General features: G+C 37.0%; 1 protein-coding gene across 1 annotated transcript in view; it reads right to left on the bottom strand.

The window, feature by feature from the left end:
* Positions 1–25,401, bottom strand: part of PPP1R9A (protein phosphatase 1 regulatory subunit 9A) — a gene marked incomplete at its 5' end in the record, with an annotated part of 154,310 nt that overhangs the window by 50,652 nt on the left and 78,257 nt on the right. Inside the window, 4 exons of the mRNA XM_082632230.1 lie at positions 7,771–7,942; positions 8,646–8,742; positions 10,307–10,536; positions 13,192–13,245. Coding sequence (XP_082488356.1) covers positions 7,771–7,942; positions 8,646–8,742; positions 10,307–10,536; positions 13,192–13,245 — 553 coding nt within the window. The remainder of the gene's footprint in view (positions 1–7,770; positions 7,943–8,645; positions 8,743–10,306; positions 10,537–13,191; positions 13,246–25,401) is intronic.

A 25,401-nucleotide genomic window follows, 5' to 3' on the forward strand; every position in this document is an offset into this window, starting at 1 on the left:
TTGTCTTCATCTAATAAAATGATTATATACATTTTTCCTCTAGTTAATGTGTGAATTGTATGAGTTTTAAAATGTTGAACCAACTTTGTGTTTCTTACATAGACACAGTTGGTCATGATAATATATATATAGACTTTAAAATACATTTCTGGATTCAACATTTACCTTTGTGAACAAGTAGGTTTTTTTTTTTTTAAATAAAGAGAATTCTGGCCAGCCAGTGGGCGTTCACTCCACTCATCTGAGAGTGGAGGAGGAACTCTATTCCAGAACACAACCATGTTAGTTTAAACCTCAGAAACCTGTATTAACCCCATATCCATCTTAACTGTTAAATATACAGATCTATACTACATTAGCTACACAGAAAACCATACTCAAGGCATTTGCCAGGGAGTATAACCTCTAACTTATTGACAATTTATATTTATTAAAAGCTCACAAAGAACTACAACACTTGTATAAAAAGAATGTTTTCTTGTTTTTTGTTTTTAAGAAAAAACAAATCCCCAACGCTTTGAGGATTTTTACCAACTCTTTACTCGGTAATGCAGGTCACGCTCCAATTATGGAAGATATTTTTTTATGCTTAGTTGCATTAAGGACTCATTCCTAAACAAAACAAGTCGTGACTTCACATGGAACCAATAAATGGATTTTTTTTTAATAAAAGGAAGACTGGCAATAAAGCTTGCCCATTCAATTTCAAATATTGGTTATAAGGTATAGCCACTGATATTCTTTCATGTTTAGAAATTCTTCGTCATTATTCAAAAATTTTTTTTTTTTTTTTTTTGCAGTATGCGGGCCTCACTGTTGTGGCCTCTCCCGCTGTGGAGCACAGGCTCCGGATGCGTAGGCTCAGTGGCCATGGCTCACGGGCCCAGCCGCTCCACGGCATGTGGGGTCTTCCCGGACCAGGGCACGAACCCACGTCCCCTGCATCGGCAGGCAGACTCTCAACCACTGTGCCACCAGGGAAGCCCCCCAATGTTTTTAATCATGCTAATAAACTTGTTTATAAACAAACAAACAAACCTCCCACAACAGCTGAATGGGGACATCTTAATGAATAGTCAATCCATCCTCTCCAGCAAATAGTCTAAATTTTATCTGTAGGTATCCACACAAAGAATAAAGTTAATATAGGAAAAAATAAATAAGAAAAGAAATCCCCACTTGATTAATCCAAAAGAAGGCAAGAAAGCAGATAAAAAGAACAAAGAAAGATTTTTTGTTAGATTAAAAACAAATAGTAAGATGTTAGATTTAAACTCAATATATCAGTAAATAAATTAAATAGCAACTTTCTAAATGCATCTTAAAGATTGAGAAAAGTTTTTAAAAGCAAGATTGAGACTGTAATAGAAATAAACAACTAATCATGGCTTATAAAAGACATGGAAAATTTGCAGTAAAAGAATGGAAAAAGGTACCACACAAACACTTACTAAAAGAAAGCTGATACAGCTCTTAAAATCTCAAACAAAATCGATAACAAGGTGAATTACTAGAAATAAAGAGGGACATTTCCTAATGATCAGAGGTCAATCTACCAAGAAGATATAACAATTCTAAATTGTATGTATCCATTAACATCACCTCAAACACATAAAGCAAAAACCAACATAACCAAAAGAAGAAACAGATAAATCTACAATTATACTGTTATTTTTTGACGCATCTCCCTCAGTAACACATTCTAGGAGTTTTGAATATGGTTAACAAATTTGACCTGACATAACATGACAGAGCACCTGAGCACTCACCTAGGTCAACAGAGAGCTAAGTATCATCATTTCTTATACATCCTCTCCTCTCAGTAATTTAAACTGCTTTTACTGAACAGTACATTGTATATTTATGTGATGCCGTTAGTCCACACTGAGGTTCACTGTGTGAAAATGCCCTAATACAATCATCAGTGGATCTACTGTAAGGATGTTATAAATATTAATATCACTGCTCCAAATCATGCATTATTTCTACCAATAGTTATACTTCTCTTGAGAAGATGGTTTGTTTTAATCTTATGAACACTGTGTAGAATGTAATGGACCAGGGTTTCCATCTCCTTCTGATGACTAGACAGTTTACAGCCAAATTAAAGACTTAGCTTCAGAAATAATATAAATATGGTATATACACTTGTAGCATTCTGGTTCTACTCTGTCCTTATTCTCATTGTTCTCCTTTATCTTGCCACTTTCAATTCACTCTGTCCTGTCATATAAAGGTATTGCTCCAAGGTATTTCTACACAGTGCATGAATGAATGAAATATAAGAATTTTAAAAACACACAGGTGGTGAAAAAGGCAAATACCCTTAATGGCAGTTGTTTACTTCCCTTTGCTCTTCCTGATAAAGACTTTATTTAAATATGAGTAAGTTACAAAACAAAGATTCAATTCAGAAAAATCAGATTCAGTGCAAACCAATAAGCTAACGAATGGGTCACAATAAACAAATACCATACGATAGGGCCTACTGACCAAAGAATTAGCTGGCCTGAGTATCTAAGCAGGCTCAGAGTTCTACTGATATGTCCACAAATCCCAGGTTTGGAACCATGCTTACTGGGTTCAGGATTCAAATGTGGACTACTATCTTAGAGATCTACTTTTAAGAAATCTGGGGCCTGGGACTTCCCTGGTGGTGCAGTGGTTAAGAATCTGCCTGCCAATGCAGGGGACACAGGTTTGAGCCCTGGTCCAGGAAGATCCCACATGCCATGGAGCAACTAGGCCTGTGTGCCACAACTACTGAGCCTGCACTCTAGAGCCCACGAGCCACAACTACTGAGCCGTGTGCCACAACTACTGAAGACCTCACGCCTAGAGCCGGTGCTCTGCAACAAGAGAAGCCACCACAATGAGAAGGCTGCACACCACTACGAAGAGTAGCCTCCACTCACTGCAACTAGAGAAAGCCCGTGGGCAGCAACGAAGACCCAATGCAGCCTAAATAAATAAAGAAATAAATAAAAATTAAAAAAAAAAAAAAGAAACCTGGGGTCTTATTGCAACAGTTGAACCATTTTGTGGAAAAAGAGTAAGGGAAAAGAGAAACAGCAAGAAGATGTTATTTTCATTATCATTATACTCCTTTCTCTAGGATATTCTTAAATTACCTAAAAAGTAGCTAAGAAATATTTTTATTTTTAAAGATATCGGGATTGGGACTTTCCTGGTGGTTCCGTGGTAAAGAATCTGCCTTCCAGTGCAGGGGATGTGGGTTCGATCCCTGGTCAGGGAACTAAGATCCCACATGCCGCGGGGCAACTAAGCCAGTGCGCCACAGCTACTGAGCTTGCGTGTGTCAACTAGAGAGCCTGCATGCTGCAAACTACAGAACCCAAGTACCCTGGAGCCTGCGCACCACAACTAGAGAAAAGAAAACCTGCACACTGCAACTAGAGAGAAGCCCACGAGCCACAACGAAAGATCCCACATGCCGTAACTAAGACCCAATGCAGCCAAACATAAATAAATAAATAAATAAATAAATAAATAAATAAATAAATAAATAACAAATCTTTAAAAAAAGATATCAGGATTGACTAATTCCAGCCACAATTTATTATGAAAGTCTAGACTTTCCTGTAATCCTCTATCTTGCAATTTAAGTCTTTCTCTTCTTGCACAGTTCTCATTAGAGTTAAGAAATAGTAAGTAACTAAAGGAACTAAGGATAAAAGGCTTTATATATCATCTTCCATGTTCATACTTTGGAGAAGATAACTTGAAGTGTTATCTAATCAGTGCCCCACTGGCAGAGTAGATGGGTGTGAAATAAAAGGAGCATTTGGTAGTAATGCCCAAACTTCAAAGGGATCCTTGAATTACACTTACAAACCTAGCAGTGACCCAGTTCCTGTTATGCCTCTAAACTATTAATGGTATTGCTTTGGATTTCCTGACTTCCTATGATTTCAGCCTTTTCTGGGGGCAAAGAGTTCCTATCAGTTGTCTAGGAGAAGCAGCAGACTACAGAAAACCAGTACGGCTCAGTTGAATAGTTAAGAAAATGGGCTGTGGAGCTGGAGGAGTCCAGCTCCTGGTTCTGTCTCTTGCTCATTGAGTGACCTTGGACAGACAGTTTAATTTCTCCATCTGCAGTTTCCTGATCTGTAAAATGGGATGACAGCAATACTACTTCTTAGGGTTGTTGTGAGGATTAAATGAATTGCTGTAACTTAAAACACTGCCTGGCCCATAGAAACACTACATCAGTGCGCAGGAATAATTTTTTTAAGTGAAGTATGGTTGATTTACAATATTTTGTTAAAGTATTGTTTGTTATCACTATTGCTGACTTTGCAAATGTTATCTTTTTCCATTAAGAGAGTTTTTAATTTCTGAGAAAAAACAAAACTGTTAATGGGTCACAATGCTTACAGAATTAAGTATAAGCTCTTCTTCTGGCATCCAAAGACTACTTTTACTCCAAGAACACCCTATGACACACTTTTAACATAAGGTCCCACTTTTAACATAAGGTCTATGAATCAGGAAAAAAATTATTCTAATTTTATTCACTTTTTTCTCTTCTTCAAACTCCCTCTCATCTCTTAAAATGTTTATATCATCTATTTGTTTCATACCAAACCCTTCACCTGCCTCAGGAAGAGCACGGTACTTAAGTGAGTTTTTTAGAGAAGTTAATCAAACTACGACTACAACCCTTTTTCCTACCAAGATCTCTCTAACATGCCTATTTTCTGCACTTTTTCTAATCCTGACTTGAATATCTGAGTGGCCACAGACATTTCTAGTCACTTCGGGGCCTTTGGATACGAGGTAGAGAACTCTTATACAGACCAGCATTACTCAGACACTAAGAAATTATAAATATGAAACACAGCAGTGGGACAAAACTGTCATTTTTCACATCCTGGAACACATGTAAACTAATATCTGACCAGCATACTGGTGTAAACTAGAAGGGATTGAGAGTTTGTTTCATCTCTTGGTGAAAAAGAATTGTTATATTTTCTTTACGGATTTTAAGAAAAAAGTATCAGAATGTGTTAAATAATATATTTGTATATATAATCTACTAACATTTTTTTTTTTTGGTGTGCGGCGTGGCTTGTGGGATCTTAGTTTCCTGATCAGGGATTGAACCCAGGGCCCTCAGCGGTGAAAGCGTAGAGTCCTAACCAATGGACCTCCAAGGAATTCCCAATCTGTCAACATTTTAATGACATACTTGAGTAGGCTTAGTTTATAGAAAGAACCATACATATGATGTTTGGATATAAAATTAACTGTGGCAAATTTTTGCATGGTTTGAAAAATGGTTTTATCACTCTAAAAATGTACAATAATTTAATATCGAGAGTCACATAATTAATCCATCCCCAGTTGGGACTCTCGTTCCTAGAAGAACATGAGTTCTTATGAAGAAGCAGCTGCTTACATGCTCTTCCTTTCCTCCTCTTACCTTTCTGCCTCCTTCACTCTCTCCTTCCTTTTCTTTCACATTTCATTCTAACATAGCTTTTCACTGACCTATAATTGATAATCCTTTTGCTTCACTGAGCTGCCTCAGACCTGAAAAGATGCTAAACCACTCATCCTATCAATAAAACACTCCAGTGCTTGGAAAACAAATCAGAACTGGACAGTCCACAGGAGGTGGGGAGGTAAAGCACTGCACCTCAAGGTGCAGACTAGCAGAACTGACTTCAACCGCTGTACCCATCCTGTTGCAAAAAGGTGTGTGTTGGCGGGGAGGGTGATCATTAAATACCAAATGCCCTGTGTTTGGTCCACTGTTTTACTTCCTTTTCTGAACCTCTAGGACTTCAGCGTTCCCTAGCAACAGAAGCAAAGGATCAATTTAGAAAAGTGCTTTCCAGAGCATTCCTATCTAGCTACTGACCAAGCCATTTTAGTTTATGTGATCAAGCAATTGAAACTCAAGGAGATTTATCACTGACTGTCCTCGGCAGCAAAACTGGAAGAGTACTGCTTGATATGTATGCTACTAATGTCTGAGATGACTGATTCTACCTCTACTGCACAAGCGTGGATTGGTTTCAGGAAGAATTAGTAGTCTCTGCATCTCACTGTGAACCGACAGTGTTGCTAGGGAAACTGATAATTATGTGGCAAAATGGAGGGTGCAGAATAGAAAAAAAAGGGTTCAGAAGAAATGTAAGGTTTTGATCCAAATCAGCATGTTTATAGTAATAGTTTGTTGATCTTCTGTAGTCATATAATTTAATAAATACCATTAATTATATGTTTGACAAGATACAGATTTCTGAACTAAAAGAAATGAATTAGACTCTGGAAAGCTACTGGTTACTGATCATACTTTGTGTATGGCATAGCAGGAATATATATTTATTATAAACTATGATGAATTTGAAGAATTAAAATATTCAAAAAGGTGAGAAAAACACATTGATTTGATTTCTGACTTTTTAAAGAAAACAATCTTACCAAGTTCCAGATATAAAAATTGTAACTCCATAAAAGCTCTAATAAAATTTCTTTTTTTCACCTCAAACACCCTTTAGGGTGGAGAAGAAAGAAGTGTTGCCATTTTGATATTATACATAGTAAAAAACCAAGCCAGAGAAGTTGAATGACCTTCCTAAAGTCACATACCTCTTCAGTTAGTGGTAATGTTGGTGCTAAATACTCTTCAACTGCCTGGGAGGCATTATTTACAGATTATGTCTTAGTAAGTGAAAACACAGCAAAAGGATATAAACTTAGTGAACAGATGCAAATCTCTAAATACCACTTTACTTTTAAATGAAAATTTCCAATACTTTTCACTTTCAATGGCTAAGAGTTTAGTTCTGAAAGTTAATGATATGATATAAACACTTGTTTATCAGGAAAATCTCATTGGAGACATTTTAATATGTGTGAAAGAGCATCAAAGAATTAAACAGCTCATTAGTGATCACAGTTTTACTGCATGTCAAACCACTGCCTGTGAGTTGTCAGTCCCTTCACGACAATGCTGCCACATGACATTCTTTTATTTTCACTTTTTCTAAGGTCTACTAGGTACCTATTTTAAAAGATGAAATAAAAAGTTTTATGTCCGCCTGTGCATTTATCATTATAAATTCTTATACATTCTCTAATTTATAAATACACTATACGTATTAAAACATTCATACACATTCTTGTACACACAGTCTATGCACGGGCATGTGTGAGGGAAGCAAATAAGTGATTTATTTATGGTTGGTGTATGAAAGAAGACAGCCATTCACAATACAAAATGCTTCCCGTGTTCTGGTCTGATTTGGTCTCTGACAGGAAAGAATGAGACGTATACACAGGACATCGTGGTAAAAGCAGAAAACTACACAGAACTTCTTAACTCAGTGAATTCCAAGTGCTAGAAGTCAGCCTTCTGATGTTATGAAAAAGATCTTCTTTCTAGGGACTTAAAAATCACTCATTTTAAGCCTTACTAATTAATACTAAAGTAGTGTAACTCACCCTATATGGGACGAGCTATCAATTTAAGGCAGTTTATTAAGCTTATCAATTTTATGGTGGTTTAAAAATAATATCTGACTTGTCTGAGTTGGAATTTTGTTAATTCTTTACATCAAAGATTTATTTTTGGTAAGACGAGAGAAAATTTATAACTTCCTATTTTGATAAGCCCTTTTTTCTTTCCCACAGCAGGAAGGCTTTTTCAACTTTTAAATCTCTGAGTTAAAAAAAGAAGAATGTAAGGCCAAATTTTACAGTCATTAAGAACATTTTTTATGGTTACGTTAAACAAACCTTGACTTAGGCCATCTTGACAAGATGTCTGCTTGACATCCAAATTCTCCAAGGTATCTCCTTTAGAGACCTCACTAAGAGATGTTCTTCTCTCAAAGATGTTGTTGTTATTGTTAACTTGAGTCCCATTTTGCTTCAGTAGCCTGAACACCTCAGCTTCCAAATCTCTAATCTAAGAGAGAAAAAAAATATCCATTCATGAAACCCTAAATCGGCACTTCTCTCCAAGCACTAGGCAAAACTACCCTATTATTCTTTTTTTTTAATTTTATTAAAATATAGTTGATTTACAACATTGTGTTTAATTTCTGCTGTATAGCAAAGTGACTCAGTTATACATATATATATTCTTTTCAAATTCTTTTCCATTATGGTTTACCACAGGATACTGAACATAGTTCCCCGTGCTATACAGTAAGACCTTGCTGTTCATCCAAACTATATATAATAGTTTGCTTCTACTAATCCCAAACCCCCAGTCCTTCCCTCCTCAACCCTCCCACATCTTTGGCATCCACAAGTCTGTTCCCTATGTCTGTAAGTCTGTTTCTGTTTCATAGATATGTTCATTTGTGTTGTATTTTAGATTCCACATGTAAGTGATATCATATGGTATTTGTCTTTCTCTTTCTGACTTACTTCACTTAGTGTGATAATCTCTACTATTTCATTCTTTTTAATGGCTGAGTAATAGTCCATTGTATACATGTACCACATCTTCTTTATCCATTCATCTGTCAATGGACATTTAGGTTGTTTCCACATCTTGGCTATTGTAAATAGTGCTGCTATGAACATGGGAGTGCATGTATCTTTTCAAATTATAGTTTTGTCTGGCTACCGTATTACTCAGTGGCTTTGATCATATAACTCACCCGTACTTGCAGGCCTTGAACTTCCACAAGATGAGCTTTTTCCAACTCTTCTATTTTCTTTCTTTCTGCTTCCTGTCTTTTGATGAAATCAAGTTCTCTTAAGAAGAAAATAATAGATCTCATTGTATCAAACACTCAAATGAGGAAACGTAAAAATTCTTATCAGAAGCAATGAACTGCACAGTGAAATAAATAACTAGACAGCTGTTTAAATAAACAAAACTCAATCACAGAGAAAAGGTATCTAGTAATGAAAGCAAATAAAATGTTTTAATGGATTACAAAGTAAAGAAAAATGCCTTGATTCTGCTTACTAAGATTTTCATCTTTAGCTCCTGACTCTAGAGCACCCATTCATATTTAGATAGAAGCTACTGAACTAATGACCCACGTTGGATAACTTAGTGGAGATAATTACATGTCGAGTAGATATAATTCCACATTTATAAAGTCATTTATTAGTAAACTGACAGAACTGGATGGTAAGAGTTTTAAAAAGATAATCATAATAAGATTGCTTCCTATAAATGACAGTAGAGGGGTTGTTGGGTCAGAAACACTGAGGGGGAGCTGTCACTACATACCTGAGGATAATATGGGGAGAAGGAGAAATACCTCCATTTTGAGAGTCTGGAATGCAATATGCAAATTTGGTAGAATTTATTATAAAATTATTACATGAAATAAAGTTAGGTATATTTTTGGTAAAAAGAGTTAAATCAGTGATGTACTGAATTCATGGTCATATGAACAATTACCCCTTTCCAACACACTTTTTTTTTTTTTTTTTTGCAGTACGCGGGCCTCTCACTGTTGTGGCCTCTCCCGTTGCGGAGCACAGGCTCCGGACGCGCAGGCTCAGCAGCCACGGCTCACAGGCCTAGCCACTCCGCGGCACGTGGGATCTTCCCGGACCGGGGCATGAACCCGTGTCCCCTGCATCGGCAGGTGGACTCTCAACCACTGCACCACCAGGGAAGCCCTATGCTTAGCTTTTAAGGCTTGACACAGAAGACCAGATGAGATACTGGTGCTACTTTCTATTATTCTAGCTAGCCAGAAGTAACTGTTGAAAAAAATCCATAAAAAATCTCCCTGGCCAGTCTCCCTGAAATTACACCAAGATTCAACAGATGGAAGCAAAGCAGCATTAGCTCAGAAATAGCGGTTGAAATTTAAAAGCAGAGTGTGGCAGGGCAGGAGGTCTTGCTAATTAATATTTACACTATCTGTAGTGGGAAAATTCTGAAGTTAACTGATTCTAAGAATAGACATAGAAGCAGCCTCATCAAGGCCCCAGTTGCTGCTTTGTAAGTACTTTATCCAATAGTCATTCTGCATGACTTCAGCTGGGCTTCTTGCTTCTAAACCACAGATGCTTCAAAAAGGATAGAGGTTCAAATGGTTTAACAGTTACTATTAATGATTAACAACAACAAAACAGGAGGTTGCCAAAAAATTATAGAAGAAAAAATATAATTGCATATGAAAAATGATGCAAGAGATTTCTAAAACTTAATGTCTATTTATGCATTAACTATGCTCCTTAGGGGCATGACTCTGAGGTCACCTTTTCTTTTCCACTAGATATTATGAAATTACTGGATATAAACCTTCTTTAGATGCACACAACTATTCTTTAGTCATTAGAAGCTGCTTACTTTTGTTGAAAATCCTTGATGAGTTTCTTTGCCTTGTTGTACTTCTTTTCCAAGGCTTGATACTGGCTTTGAGTCTCTTTGAGGTGCTCGTTCACCGTGTGGCATAACGTTTGAGCCTCAATCCAGTAGCTCTCCAACTTCAACATTCTTTCTTTATTCTCTTCTATATTCTGCTGGAGTTGGGTTTTTTCTAGTTCCCACCTCACTTTCTCATTTTCTGCTGCTTGCAGCTGGACAAAGCAAATATCAAAGCAAGCATTATCTGGGTACTTCTGTAGCCAAAATCCCTCATATTTTTATAGTGTATTTTAAATTCCATTGTTACATATACTCAAATCATCAAACACACTGAGATGAGAAGAGCAAGTATTTTCATTATTACATAGATTATAAAATGGAAGCCTTGAAAAGTGAAAATGTTTGTACAAGGTCACACATCTGATAAATGACAAAACATGGATCTGATTCCAACTCCCATGATCTTTCCATCACACTATGTGGTGTATGAAATTCTCTGAGCAGGAAAAAGTGTTTTAGAGTTTGATTCTATCCAATGAACTTCAACACGTTTTCTTTTTTAACATATAATTATAAATAAAAAGTTAACTAAAAAGGGAGTGGGGAGAGGCAAGCTGGGAAGGCGAGAGGGGCAGAAGCACACAGTATGGCCTAATGGGTAAGAGGGGGACCGTGGAGTCATGCAGTTTAGATTTGAATTCCAGGCTCTGCCAATATTGGCCTTTAAACCTTGGACAAGTAACTGAAGTCCTCTAAGACTAAATAATGTTATCTTTAATCGGAACTGTGATATAACACATCAGCACGCTTGGAACAGCTCCTTGGGCATAATAATCTGATAAAAGTGATTTTTACTTTGTTTCTAGCCCTTTTGATGATATTATCACATCCTTTATTTCAACTGACATGAACATAGTTTATAGCTCATTATTTTGCTGACATTGTTCTGAGTTTCTAGAGCCTGATAAATCCCGATTTGAATAAAAGTATAAAAGACAGTGTGAGTAAAAATATAAATGATTGCTGAATTAATTTAAATCTCTCTGATGGGACAGAAAGGCAGCTTCTTGTGGTTTCTGCTTTCAGGGAAGCTTAGGAACAGATAACACACTGGTCCAAATCCCTCATTTCTGCAGAAATTCAAGACTGATCTCTCAGGTAAGAGCTCAAAGGTCATTTATTCACAATAACCAGCTAACCTTTAAACGAGTGCTTCATCTACTTCACATGCCTCCGTTAAAGTTCAAAAGGATGCAGAGTCATTATAAACTATCAATTTTCAAAATCTAAAACATTCCAAAATCATTCGGAAAGTGGAAATATATGTTTTTATGTATATTTTAAACTAAACATATTGGCAAAACAGGTTACAAAGTAAAAAGTAGTCAAAAACATTTCAAAATTAGGAATTCTATTATCAACTTGGATATAAAAAGTCATAGTAAAACAAGCTAATCTATGGCTATTATATGCCAATATAATATTGAGAAAAATATAAAATACTAATTTACAGAATTTTCTAGATTAAATATCTAACACATAAGCTTTGTTAAAGCACTTGCAATCCCAGGTGAATCTTTTTCCCTGATTGTACCTAACAACTAAAAAAAAATCTTCTGTTCTTCCATTCTATGACAAGAAACATGGCAATTTAAAACAGGACTGGGTATTTGCTGCATCCTTTATTAAGCAATGTTTCGCGTTCGAGTTGTTTATTTACCAACCGCTACTAATTTAAAACTTATTATTCACAGAGCTTGGTTGAAACCATGAATGATGTATAGACATGTTTTGACTAAAGAGCTGCAGAGTTATTAGCTAAAAACACCATTTAACCAAAATAGCCTTGCTAATTCATCTCCATTTAAAACACATGGAAAAACCAAAACAAGTGTATCTAATGTGAACAGGGAAATGGACTGTTAGTAGTGTGAGAGCAATTATGTCTCAATTTTTAAAAGACCGTAAAAAATAAAGATTATTGTGTTTTTAAAGTAACTCAAAAGATATTTTTAAATCTTTGAAATTATGTACTTGATAAAACTAAACACTGTTCAAGAAACTTACAAGTACCTTATAATTTACCAATTAAAAATGCTCTTCTGAATTATATATTATTTCATATATAAACTAAAAACACATACTCCTTTTATCAAGACCTGTATTTCCCCACAAATTTAAATAACATGAACTACACTTGTCTAAAGATTTCTGGTAGCACCTGGCACCTAAAATAAATTATTCATATATTAATTAAATTTCATAATATTTAATTACTAGAAATTGGAAGTTTTCTCTATGAAAGATAAGTAATGTGCTATGCTAAAATACATTATTTCCGATGAATAAGTTAAAAATAAATAATTAAACATTTAAGATAAAATAAAGAGATATAGTATAACGGCTTGTGCTTAAGGAATTAGTGGTCAAAATGTAATTTGGATGCTTGAACTATTATAAACATTTACTTTTTAAAAAATTTAATTTATTTTTTAAATAGCAGGTTCTTATTAGTTATCCATTTTATACATATTAGTGTATATATGTCAATCCCAATCTCCCAATTCATCACACCACCACATAAACATTTACTTTTTGAGGAAAGCTCAGAGGGAACGGGCCACATATGTGCAAATATGTAAATATGTAATTTAAAAATACTGTGCTATTTTCACTGAGGGGTATGGTGGTGCTGACCCCCTAAGAGTATGCACTGGCAGGTTTTTCCACTAACAGTGGAAATGAATCTCTCACATTTGTATTCTTTCAAATGCACAGAAACAAATTCCTTTAGTCCTCAGGTTGAATTTATTCATAGCATCTGAAGTTTAAAAAGTACAATTCAAACATCATGTATTGGTGCTTACCTTGGTCTTCAATTTTTGAATCTCTGCTTCTGTAACTGCATGTTTGATTTGCAACTGAAAATGGAAAATAAAGAAAAAGTCTGAACTAAGTGTATCTATATTTTTAAAGCTTCAGCAGCTAGCAGAATACCTTATTATATAGCTGAAGGCCTAGAAAAGTGCTGCAATGCAGCAGGTTGTAAATTAAAATGTCTAGTGTGTAAAATGACTCTCTAGGTGCAAACTAATTAAACATGGGGTTTATGGCCCACACTCCCTAACATCAGATTAGGTTACGAATTTAATTGTTCAGGGACCAAATAGAAGGAAACACATTTTCTTGCCCTCTTTTCAGCTCTTCCTTTATGATTTGAGTGTCAAGGAATTGTTTCCTTGCAGTCTTGTGGATTGAACAAGCCTCGGCAGGCAAGTCAGCCAGTGGCCGCGGGAAGCTTCAATTCCAAATCTGGAAGAAAGGTGGCGCTCTGGTTCCGTGAGTCGCACGCACTTTAGGCTTAGCAGCTCTTTTACAGCTCAGGCTGCTGCAAAGCTGGAGAAGAGGATGTTGCAGTTCCGTGGCGAAATCTGTAATTTTTTTTTTTTTATTGCAGGAAAAGTACAGATCTAGATTTCTGTCCTTTAGAAGATCTACTCCTATTGAGGACCTAGACCCCCACCCCCAAAGCTTCAGCTACAGTTTATTCTCCTGAAAGCCACCATTTAGATTTGTTTTGCTTCTCCCCTCCCCCCACCACTTTTTCTTCATAGGGAAGAAAAACGAAGGAAACGTTCATTCCTTAAGGGATAAATAAATACACCAAAATTTACGGAAAACGATTTATGGGTTGAAAATCACTTTTCTAAAATCCTTGGGGCCAGATGTTTTTAGAATTCCGAGTTCTTTCAATTTCAGAAACGTAGTAAAATGCATTTTTCCATAAATTGCTTATTGCCCACAGCAGGGTCTGTGGAGGCAACTCTGTAATCAAACACATGAATATGTTTGCCACCAAACATGTGAATATTCTCACTAAGGGAGGTACCTAAAGACTGTAAGACTGTAGCATCCTGTCAGTTTTGGTCAGATTTACCACCCAAGTGAGTGTGCCACAAAATTATTTTAAAAAACTGTCTCAGAGCATTTTGAATTTAGGATTGTACAGAGGGACTGTAAACTTCCCATATTACTGTAATCAAATAAGTCCAAGATTTTCTTATCAGAAAGACGGCTAATGAAAAGACAGAAACGTGCACGTCTGGAGATCACACCGCCTCATAACCCTCAGCTCTCTCTCTGGTTTTAATCCGTACTTCCTTGGTTTCCACCTGGCCAGCAGGGGCGTATGGGAAGGATGACGAGGGAAAGAAGTTAGAGTCAAGGACAGGGTTCATTCAACACCCTTAGATGCTGATGAATAAAAGCCCAGAAACTGAGAGGCCCCACGCTCCCTGCAAAATGCCCCCTCAGGGATGCTTTCAGGTTTCCTGTTGGGCTTAAAGCTCTGCGGGCTCTGCAGCTACAGCTGTGCTCCTGCTCGAGGGGTGACCGTGCAACTTTCAGACCTGATTCTGCCCCACTCTCCTGCTTTCAGACCTGGTTGCTCTTGCCTCTTCGGCTCTTGCTCCTTTCACCCTCACTGTTCCCAGGGCCTTCTGTGCTCTAACAGTCTCTAGAGAGGAAGTCCTCTTTGTTAGCACAGTGTCTAGCACAGATAAGTCCTCTGTAAAGTTAGCCAAGACTAAGAAAGAAGGATTTGAAGAACTCAAATATGATTACCCTAACTCTACTTCTCAGTTAAAAGTGCTAAATGCTGTAAAACGTTGCACCTGAAATAAAAGCCCTCTGGCTCTAAGCTGAAGAGTAGCAAGAAATCAAAAAGGCAGACTTTTTGATGAACACCGCAGCTAGGAGGAAGTGTCATATCTTACTTTCTCAGTGGTTAACACCCTGTAGAATAATATATTGCAATACAACTTGTTGGGACTTTGGATTTTCTTTGTTCAAATCGCCATGTTCTCTAGCAAGCTACTTCTCTGGGCCCCGGTTTCCCATATGAAAAATGAGAGGGCTAGGTGGGAAGAACCCCCAAGGCCCCTGCAAGTACTCCAGGTGTGACACTTACGAAATGAAGGGCCTGGAGATGGCTGTCAAGGCTGAAGAGTCTAGGAATTCTCGTCCCAAGCCAGCATTTTCATCCCTATGAATGCATACACTAGACTAATCCGCTGATGTGTGGGACAAACCAACGTGAAACTGCGATGCAGCCAAGTTGATTTTCAGTTATCTCGCCCCTCCCATCTTAGCGAAACAGATAATAGAAGACAGCTGAACTCGTAAGCGGTGAAGTGAGAACCCGGAGCCCCAGGTGCTGCCCTTTCTCTCCTGTTCCCTGTCTGTGTATGGCCTCAGCCCACTCCCTGTTCTCTCAGTGCTGGGGGCGGGCTCCCCAATTCCCACCACTGTACAAAGTACTCCTCCCTCAGGCTCATTATAATTTTTGTAGAGAAACTTCAAAAAAAAAGCTTGAAGTGTTACTCAGTATAGCCCAATCCTTTAGCTACAGTAAAGCAGAATGAGGTCTGTAAATTCAGACATTATTCAGAAGATGGACAAAAGTTTTAGTGTGAGGTTTCCCCCAGTACTCATAAGGCTGAAAATTATAGATATGTGATTATTTTAATCTTGCATGCATATTAAGAGAATTTCTACAAATCCATCACTATTAACAGGAAAAGCATTAAAAAAAACTAATCTAACACTTTCATTTTATATAGGAAGAAACTGTGTTTCAGTAGTTTAAGTTGCAGAGCTAGTAAGTGCCAAAGCCAGGTTTTACAAATTCCAGTCCACAGTCCTCTCCTCTAATACTAAGTTTCTTACATTCGTAGGACACTTTTTCCCTTTTCCATCATCTCCTTCCTCACTGCAAATGAATCTGTAAGGGAGGCACGACAGGCACTGTTAACCTCGCTGTTCAGACAGAGAAAGAGGCTCAGAGAAGTTACATGGCTTCTTCAAGTTCCCAGCAGAAGCAGGTGGTGGAGTGGAAATTATCCCAGGTCTGACTCCACCTACCTCTGTTCCTCCCTTCCTTATGCCCCTCATCTGAACCAGCTTTGGAATACATTTTTCATTTGATCATCAGAGAAACCCTGAGGCATATGTGATCACTGTGACCTCCCAGATGAGAAAGTAGGACTCCACCTGGAAACCACAGATTCCCTTCTGGTAGGCTGAGTGTTCTGGCACTACATACAACATGGTGCTCAGTCAGCTGTTATTAGTCATGGAACTTAGAAAGAAATCTCTCCCTCATTATTCAACCAGCATTTACTGAATGAGACTATGTGCCAGGTGCTGTGCTAGTCGTTGAGGATACACGAAAGTGACACAGAACCTACCTTCGAAACACTTACTACAGGGAAATTAATATATACCACCACCTCCTGAGAGAAGTTCCCAGATGCCTCAGAAAAACTTGGGAGAGAAACTTCAGGTGACCTGCAGCTTTGACCTACGTGTCATATCTCCAACCGTGGACCCTGCCTCCCAGGCAAAGTGGGCGCGATGGGCCTGGGATACCTCCGTTTCATGAGCAAGAGGAAATTGCTGTTCATAGAGGTGAAGTGACTTGACAAAAGCAGCACAGTGCGTACAAAGTTGAGTTTTCTTATTCTAGAGTAGTTCTCCTTTCACGTTTAATAGCCTTTCCAGAGTACAGGTGTAAGGGTTTGCAGACAACCCCCGAGACTGGTCAGGCTGACTGCAGGGGGCAGGGTCTACAGGGCTGGTTAATAGAAACAGAGCCTGAAATACCTGTTGGACCGTTTGGGCTTCAGAGAATCTAGGTTTGGTGAAAAGACTTGGGAAGGGAGGATACAATTAAAAAGAAAAGGTTAAGGACTGCAGGTCAGTGTCTCTCAACTTATAAGACCAATCTCTTTCATCTCTTCTGTCATCTTGAACATGAATGGCATCAATATCCACCCCAGGATTACAGCACAAATTAACACACACACTCCTGTGGAGAACAGTAGCTTTCATATAACATTCTGCAGGTGTACCCGCTGTGTTTATTTTCTATTTATTTCTTTCAAAAATATGAATACAGAACATGTACCCACATCACTGAATCGATATAATCCAAATATAACTGCACTAGAAATAGAAACATCCTTACACATACACATTGTAAAACTGAACTTCTGCACTCTTTACTTATCCTGTGCAAGCATGAAAAACATTTTTCTTTAAACAGGAAAAATGTTATCTTTGCAGGAAAGATTTTAAGAGCGCTCTAGTACTAGAGATTTTACAGATAAGAGCGACATTCTCTGTTTTTACTTTACAAGGGCAAAATAATAACTGATATTTGCATGCAACTTTATGAAGCGGTTTCAGCACTGGAATAAGAATTTTTACAATGATCTCTGTGATAATTTGACTGCAGTCTGTCTTACCCATGACGGTGTAAGTTCCACAAAAGAAGAAATAAGTGCTGTTTTTGCCTATACTTTGGTGCTGTTAAAATGAAGCTATGCCATATTGCTTTATAATTTCTGCTCAAAGGTTTATATATGGTACCTATCTTTATATTAACAAAAGTGTTTTTCTCAGGAAACAGATTATGCAACACTAGCTGAAATCAGCTGATTGAATGCTATAACCTAATGTGAATGGCAACACTGACTGCAGTATATGCAGCACAGGGTCATCCTCTAAGGAGGCTCATAAACTGGTTACTGATGGTGAAGGTGCTGGATGTAGATGACAGCCTGTAATTACTGTTACTCTTTTTTTTTTTTTTTTTGAGGTACGCGGGCCTCTCACTGTTGTGGCCTCTCCCGTTGCGGAGCACAGGCTCCGGACGCGCAGGCTCAGCGGCCATGGCTCACGGGCCCAGCCGCTCCGCAGCATGTGGGATCTTCCCGGACTGGGGCACGAACCTATGTCCCCTGCATCGGCAGGCGGACTCTCAACCACTGCACCACCAGGGAAGCCCAGCTACTCTTTAAATAAGTATCTATTTCTTGTTAAGTATGTAACATTTTTTACCTTCTCTACATATTAATGAAAAGTTCCATAAAGATTACTATCTAATGCATTAATAACTTCTTCTAGATTACTTTTCATAGATTCTCTATGACTTATGTAAGCAAAATAACACAATTTTTTACACTCCATATTTTTTCCTCAAGACAAATGCAGAACTGTTTTTACTGGGAGCTAATATCTATGACTGCCGAGAAGGAATGGTGGAGGGGAAACACCGGATAGTCCACTGAAATGGCACCTGGCCAGCAGTTTCCGATCCAGCCTCTTCCTACTTCCCACTAAATTTCCAGTGAAATCACATTACAAAGGAAAAACTCACAACCAAATTGACACTGAAACTAGAAACAACTGTTACTAGAATATGAAGGAGTCATGAAGTTGAATTAAGAAAAATCTGGTCAAGCTTCACTCTAAAGACGGGGAGATGCTTTGTGTCTCTCTCACTGATTGCTTGAGATACCAGGTCTATCCAGTGAGGAAGATGGGCAACCTCCACTGTCCTTCCCAGGAGCTGTCCTAAAACCAGGTTCTCTAACTCTCCACCTTCCATATTCATTCAGAAAGCAACTGCTAGATGAGGAAAAGAATGCAGGAAAGGTGGCTGATTGTGGCACATTGCCTACTTTCACCTGCAGACCCCAAAGTGTAGCAATACAGACAGAGGCAGTCACAGTAAGTGCTTTGATAACAAGGAGTAACTTTTTTTTCCCTTTAACTTCAAGAACTGAGTGGCGAGATTTGGATATCCCACCTTAGTACAGAGAATTGCTTTAGATGATAGGTTGCCAGAAAACAGCAACCAGGCTGGAAACTAGGCACATAGATATGTCCTCTTGATGTAGGTCTAGAAATGGGATTTGTAATTTTTAAAAGTGGATAATTGCTGCTTGAATACAAAAAAAGGTTTTTGCCTCATTTCAAGGTAAATAAGAAAAAGGCAAAACTGAGCCTATTACTAAATACTTCAGATCAAGGAAAAGAGAGTATCAACTAAATTCAAATAAGTAAACCTGTGAAAATTATATATCCCATTAAAAAAAAGACATTTTAAAGTAACTCTATGGAACATCAGGATGAAAAAGTGAAGAAGCATGAGGAATGAGTGGAGAGTAAGGAAACTAAAAATGTAATTAAGAGAATTAAGTCATTTTAGAGGTGCTAAAGAGCATACCTGAACTTGAAGTTAAAAGCATATTTAATGCTACAGAAAACTGAATCATTGACATGAGAGGACACATTTGAGAACAATCTCAGAAATAGAAAAAAACAGAAAAGAAACATAAAAAAGATAATACTGAAGACAGGGTTTCTAGAAAAGAAACAGAAACTGAAAAAAATTAAAAATGAAGAAAATATTCATAGATTAAATGAAAACATAAACACAAACATAAAACAAGGAAAGCAGATTGGAAAAAAAAATGAATGAAAGGAGCCCTACTTCAAGAAACTTTAAAGAAGATGTGGCACATATATACAGTGGAATATTACTCAGCCACAAAAAGAAATGAAATTGAGTTATTTGTAGTGAAGTGGATGGACCCAGAGTCTGTCATACAGAGTGAAGTAAGTCAGAAAGAGAAAAACAAATACCATATGCTAACAAATGCTAACAAATATATACAGATGCAGATGTAGAGAACAGACTGAGGACACGGGGAGCGAGAAGGGTAAGGTGGGACAAAGTGAGAGAGTGGCATGGACATACATACACTGCCAAATGTAAAATAGCTAGCTAGTGGGAAGCAGCCACATAGCACAGAGAGATCAGCTTGGTGCTTTGTGACCACCTAGAGGGGTGGGATAGGGAGGGTGGGAGGGAGACACAAGAGGGAGGGGATATAGGGATATACGTATACATATAGCTGACTCACTTTGTTATACAGCAGAAACTAACAGAACATTGTAAAGCAATTATACTCCAATAAAGTTGTTTAAAAAAAAAAGAAATTGTGATAAAAAATTTTAAGTACAAGGTTAAAGTAATACAAGCATCCAAATATCTGTTGTCATTAGACTTTTCCTTTACAGTATGCAATGCTAGTTCAAAACAATGAAGCTTGTCCTACAACATTTTCAGGGGAAAAGTTTGTGAATCAAAGTATTAAAACCAGCTAATTATCATTCCCGTGTTATGATAATTAGAATTAGAGGAGAGGAGAGGTAGATAAGCATATGCTATGGCTATCATTTTGTTAAATGGTAAAGACATAGCTGCTGATCTGCTTTCTATATTGCTGGGAGAAAATATCCTAAGACTGAGTCAAAGTTACTCAAGGGTAATCTCTAGAAGAATAGAATAAAAATGTGTAACTTTTAAGCAGCAGATGAAAATTTGATGTATCTAATGGCAAGTAGATAAAAAGATCAAAACAAAACAAGAAGCATGGAAACTGTAATATATGAAATAAGGTGGTAGATGTAAGTTCTAATATTAAAATGATTAAAGTAAATATAAATGGGGCAAACTCACCAATTAACTGACAAAGACTCCTAGAGTAGTATAAAAATAAGATTTAGGAATAGGTTGACTGAAGGAAACACAATTGTGCAAAAGGATACAGAATGGCTGAAAACAAAGAGATGGAAGAAATAGATACTGTGAAGCAGATATGAAGCAAAAGGAAGCCAGTGTTGAATTTTTACTATCAGACAAAATAGAATTTGGGATAAAATGCATCATTAGAAACAAGGGAGATGTTACAATAAATCGAAAAGCTGTAATAATCATGAACATATAGGCAGCTAACAACAAAGATTTAAAATGTATAAAACTACAATTGCTAGAATTATAGGAAGAAACAACTGTAGCTGGTAACTTTAACATATGCTTTTCAGAATTAGTACATCAAGCCAACAAAATCTAAGCCACACTGCAGAGAAGACGTGTGTGTTTGTATTATTAATCTTATCTATATAAATTTAACTTATATAAATTTCATACCCAAGCACAGAATTATGTGTGCTTTTTACATACATGAGCAATATTTAGATACAACTATTTATGAATTAGGTTACAAAAGATGTCTTGAAAATTCTAAATAGCTACCATATGGAATATGTTTTCTGAATAGTGTGATAAAATTAGAAGCCAATAACAAAAGGATAGCAAAATAAAGTTGATATGCGTGGAAAGTAAAATATGCCACTACATAATTCTTGTGTTAAAGAGGAAATTGCAAAACAAATTACATCTAAATGGCAGTGGCATTCTAAATGTAAAAAAAAATTGTGACATGTAGCTAAAGCAATATTCAGAAAAAAGTTACAGCTTTAAATACACTTATCAGACTCTAAGGGTTATCAAAAGTAAATGTACCAAGTGCAACTGATTAATGCCAAAAAATAAAAAAGGAGGAAAAATAAAGATATTGGTAGGAAATAATAAGTATTTTTTAATTTAAAAAGAAATGTAAAGCTAACATGACAGATAAATTCTAGAAAAAAACACTGAGAAAAAATTGAAAGTACTCAAATAAAGAAAAGAATTTTAAAAAACTAGTTATAGATACTAAAGATTTCAGTATTTTAAAGGTATGTTATAAAAATATAAGTTAATAAATATGAATGCCTAGAGGAAATATATGAATTTCTTGAGAAATACAAAATACCAAAATTGGCCCAAGAAAAACTTGAAAACTTGAAAAGACTAATAGCTATTATAAAAAAGTATTTCAAATCTTCCTCCACAAAGGCACAGATGGTTTTACAACTGAATAATAACAAACTTTCAGGGAACAGAAATTGCAACCTTATGCAAGTCATTAAGTGTCTCTTATAAAAGTCATTTCTGAAAATGAAAAATAGAGAAGACTTCTTAACTTATATTGGAGCTACTATAACCTTTGTGGCAGCTTTTGATTAATCCACTCTAGTTAAGATTTTCTTAGGTGACATTTATATAATAGAGGGGACTATAAAATTTAAGAGAGGGTCAGAAAAAACGGCTTGAATTAAACAGATACATTCCATAAACTTGGATTAAAAGAGTCAATGTGATAAAAATGCCAGTTTTCTGCAAGTTAATTTACTATCTTAATGTAATTACAGTAAGAAAATGCAAGGAAGTTTTTTCAAGGGAGTTAAAGTGATTCAAGTGTTTTCTTGAATAAGTTGAAAAGTAACAGAATTTCTGAAGAGAAGAGTTAGATGGATCTGATTTATTCTATCAATGTTTGGTTTTGTTTTCTTTTTTGCGGTACGCGGGCCTCTCACTGCTGTGGCCTCTCCCATTGCGAAGCACAGGCTCTGGACGTGCAGGCTCAGTGGCCATGGCTCGCGGGCCCAGCCCTCTGCGGCATGTGGGATCTTCCCAGACCGGGGCACAAACCCGTGTCCCCTGCATCGGCAGGTGGTCTCTCAACCACTGCACCACCAGGGAAGCCCTCCATCAATGTTTTATATATATTCTAACAGTACGGCACCAAAAATTAATGAGAAAGTGGAACGCAATATGAAGACCAAAAGCAGTCCAGAGTGTGAAGGCACAAATATTGTAGATAATAACGCTGGGCCTCCAACCAGAAGGAAATGGGTAAATGAGCATGTAATAAAAGTGCTAGCCCCCTTGTCAGCTATTTGGGAAAATTAAATTAGGGAGTTGTCTTGTTTATACAACAAATTCTAGTATATGCTTGATACCATTCATTCACCAAATATTTAACCACTAACTCTATGCCAAGAACTGTGCAAAGACTGTGGGTACAATACTCAGCAAAAACAGAGAAGTTTAGATTCTAGTAGCAAGATACATAATGGGCTAAAAGTAGGAATGACTGAGAGAATGTTAGTCTAATTTGCTTTGCCCAAACAGTGTAACATATACTTTTGCTTGAAATAATGTAATTAAGAGAACTCTCTGTAATATGAGACTTTCTACAGACTCCAACACAAAATGACTCTCCAACTCCACCCCAGGTTTTGTGTATAATCTTGTGAAAAATATCTAACACTGTACAGTATTTGGGCGTGTATGTTAATCACATAAAGAAATTTCAAACTGTGATAGTGGCAGTGTACAAGATACAAATCCTGTGACAGAGGGCCACACAGTTGATACTGAGTAGCAATCTCCTGAAGAAATAAATATATTCATATGTTAAATATAAAACAAAAGAGAATAAAAGGATTAGAAGTGAAATGATGTGGTATTTGTCTGTTCTAGAGGTGGTGACAAACCTCCAATTCTTAAAAGCCAAAATTAAAATTACACATTTGGTTACTCAGGCTAAAACTAAATCAGCCATGCTATATATAATGGGTCCAGATCATGGAGCAGCCTACACCAACGTCAGCAGCCATTTTCTGTAAAAGTCCAAACAGCAAAGAATTTAGGATTTGGAGGCCATATGGTCTCTGTACAACTACTCAGCTTTACTGTTGTAGAATAAAAGCAACCACAAACAATAAATAAATGCATATCCATGGCTGTGTTTGAATAAAGCTTTATTTACAAAATAAGGCAGCAGGCCCAATTTGGCCGATGGGCCATAGCTTGCCAACCCTTGGTCCAGATCACGCAGCTGTCTGCACTATGGAGTCAACTTCAAACAATATTTATGGAGCACTGAGTCCTTGGCTCAATTCAGAAAATGGAGGCTATAACCTTCTATATACTATTTCTGCTTTTTAGGCTCTTTAGCTTCCATTAAAAAAATGTGTACCCTATTTCCAGCTCAATTATCTAACAAAGAGTAGGGGTCCTGCTTACCTGGCAACATGGAAGAGCTATATAATAGGCTTTTGCCAGGGTACACAACCTTGTTCTCACTGCCTCAAAGTTGGATTGAGAGTTACAACATTCAAGGAAGATTTTTTTATTTTTTTAGATTCCACATATAAATGAAACCAAATGGTATTATTCTTTTTTTGTTGTTGACTGGAACAAGAATTTATTTGAACAGATTTATCAGAGGCTCACCAAAATCACAGCACCATCGACCACAACTGCAACCACAAACACAAAAGAAACAAGCAAAAATATAATACTTCAGAAGACCCTTGGAATTCCATGGGCAACTATCAAGGACATTTGTGAATGATCACAGCTTTTTATTCCTCTATTTCTTTCATTAGATGTATGTCAGAAGATGGGAAGGTGAGTGGACAATAACAAAGAGACAGACTAAATTGAGAGTGTTATGTTAATTAGCACAAAATATGTGAGGATTTCCCAAAGTGTAGCAAGAATGAGATGAGGAAAACAATACAAGCTACAATCAGTAAAATGAGGAATATAAGCAAGGCAGGGGCATCTACTGAATATGACTGAGTCCTCTTAGATTTCCTAGAAGGTCCTAGGGTATTTTTTTTTTAAGCAGGTTCTTATTAGTTACCTATTTTATACATATTAGTGTATACAAGTCAATCCCAATCTCCTAGTTCATCCCACCACCACCACCCCCTTTTCCCCCTTGGTGTCCATACATTTGTTCTCTACATCTGTGTCTCTATTTCTGCCTCGAAAACCGATTCATCTGTACCCTTTTTCTAGATTCCACATATATGCATTAATATATGATATTTGTTTTTCTTTTTCTGACTTACTTCACTCTGTATGACAGCCTCTAGGTCCATCCACGTCTCTACAAACGACTCAATTCCATTCCTTTTTATGGCTGAGTAATATTCCATTGTACATATGTACCACATCTTCTTTATCCATTCGTCTGTCGATGGGCATTTAGGTTGCTTCCATGACCTGGCTATTGTAAATAGTGCTGCGATGAACATTGGGGTGCATGTGTCTTTTTAAATTATGGTTTTCTCTGGGTATATGCCCAGTAGTGGGATTGCTGGGTCATATGGTAATTCTATTTTTAGTTTTTTAAAGAACCTCCATACTGTTCTCCATAGTGGCTGTATCAATATACATTCCCACCAACAGTGCAAGAGGGTTCCCTTTTCTCCGCACCCTCTCCAGCATTTGTTGTTTGTAGATTTTCTGATGATGTCCATTCTAACTGGCATGAGCTGATACCTCATTGTAGTTTTGATTGGCATTTCTCTAATCATTAGTGATGTTGAGCAGCTTTTCATGTGCCTCTTGGCCATCTGTATGTCTTCCTTGAAGAAATGTCTATTTAGGTCTTCTGCCCATTTTTTGATTGGGTTGTTTGTTTTCTTGTTATTGAGCTGTATAAGCTGTTTATATATTTTGGAGATTAATCCTTTGTCCG

Source organism: Mesoplodon mirus (assembly GCF_964341445.2).
Source record: "Mesoplodon mirus genome assembly, chromosome: 9".
NCBI classification, from domain to species: Eukaryota; Metazoa; Chordata; class Mammalia; order Artiodactyla; family Ziphiidae; genus Mesoplodon; species Mesoplodon mirus.